We start from the raw sequence: 733 nt of genomic DNA, 5'->3' as shown, positions 1-733 counted from the left end.
TAACTTGACAGAAATTCTTCAGTTGAAGAAAACAGAATAGGAAACCACACAACAAAGGCTTAAAACTGAATATGCAATATATATGTAAGCATACCCGCACGTAACCTAGCAGCCATTGTATTCCACAAATATCATAAATGTTTTCTCAGATGTAACTTGTATAACCGTGATTTGTTGGGGGTTTTTTTGTTTGTTTTTGATGTGGACAGTGCTGCCTCACCTCCCAAGCCCAGCTCCACCAGTAGGTCTGACTAAATATTTTTGCAAAAACCAGAACCCCAGCGTTCCTCGTTACAGCACGTGTAACTGCAAAACACCGAAGCCTCGAGACGAATTCAGCAGCAATGCATAGAACTCGCCCACAGCTTTTGCCACGTCGACGCCAGCTAAGAACTCACGAACCTGATGCTTTCTGAGCCGCGCAAGACCCATGGGCGCACAGCGAAGGCATCGCACTGGCAGGGAAGAGGGAGGGATGCGCCTCGGGAAGGCTCTTCTCAACCCTGCCTGGTCAAGGGTAACCAGAGGTTACCTTTGGACTCAGCAAGGAGCTCCGAGTTGTGGTACCCGGCTGGTGTGCTAACCCATCCGCTCGCTGCGACACACACAGAAACAGATCAAAACCAGAGTCGGGGGGAATAATCACACAGGACAGGGAGGCCGTTGCGCCCTGGGAACTTTACCTGGCTTTTGGTTGCCGCAACCTTTGCAAACAGTGCTTGAGACACCTTAG

The 733-nt window shown here is 49.5% G+C and overlaps 1 protein-coding gene across 1 annotated transcript in view; it reads right to left on the bottom strand.

Moving 5' to 3' along the window:
• Window positions 1-291: 291 nt before the first annotated feature.
• LOC104624894 (DNA-binding protein SATB1-like) overlaps window positions 292-733 on the bottom strand; it is a gene marked incomplete at its 5' end in the record, with an annotated part of 39,990 nt that continues 39,548 nt past the window's right edge. The window contains one exon of the mRNA XM_010292372.1: window positions 292-507. Coding sequence (XP_010290674.1) covers window positions 292-507 — 216 coding nt within the window. The remainder of the gene's footprint in view (window positions 508-733) is intronic.

This window comes from Phaethon lepturus, unplaced genomic scaffold (genome assembly GCF_000687285.1).
Source record: "Phaethon lepturus isolate BGI_N335 unplaced genomic scaffold, ASM68728v1 scaffold34388, whole genome shotgun sequence".
NCBI classification, from domain to species: domain Eukaryota; kingdom Metazoa; phylum Chordata; class Aves; order Phaethontiformes; family Phaethontidae; genus Phaethon; species Phaethon lepturus.
This window is presented reverse-complemented; position numbering and strand designations above follow the sequence as displayed.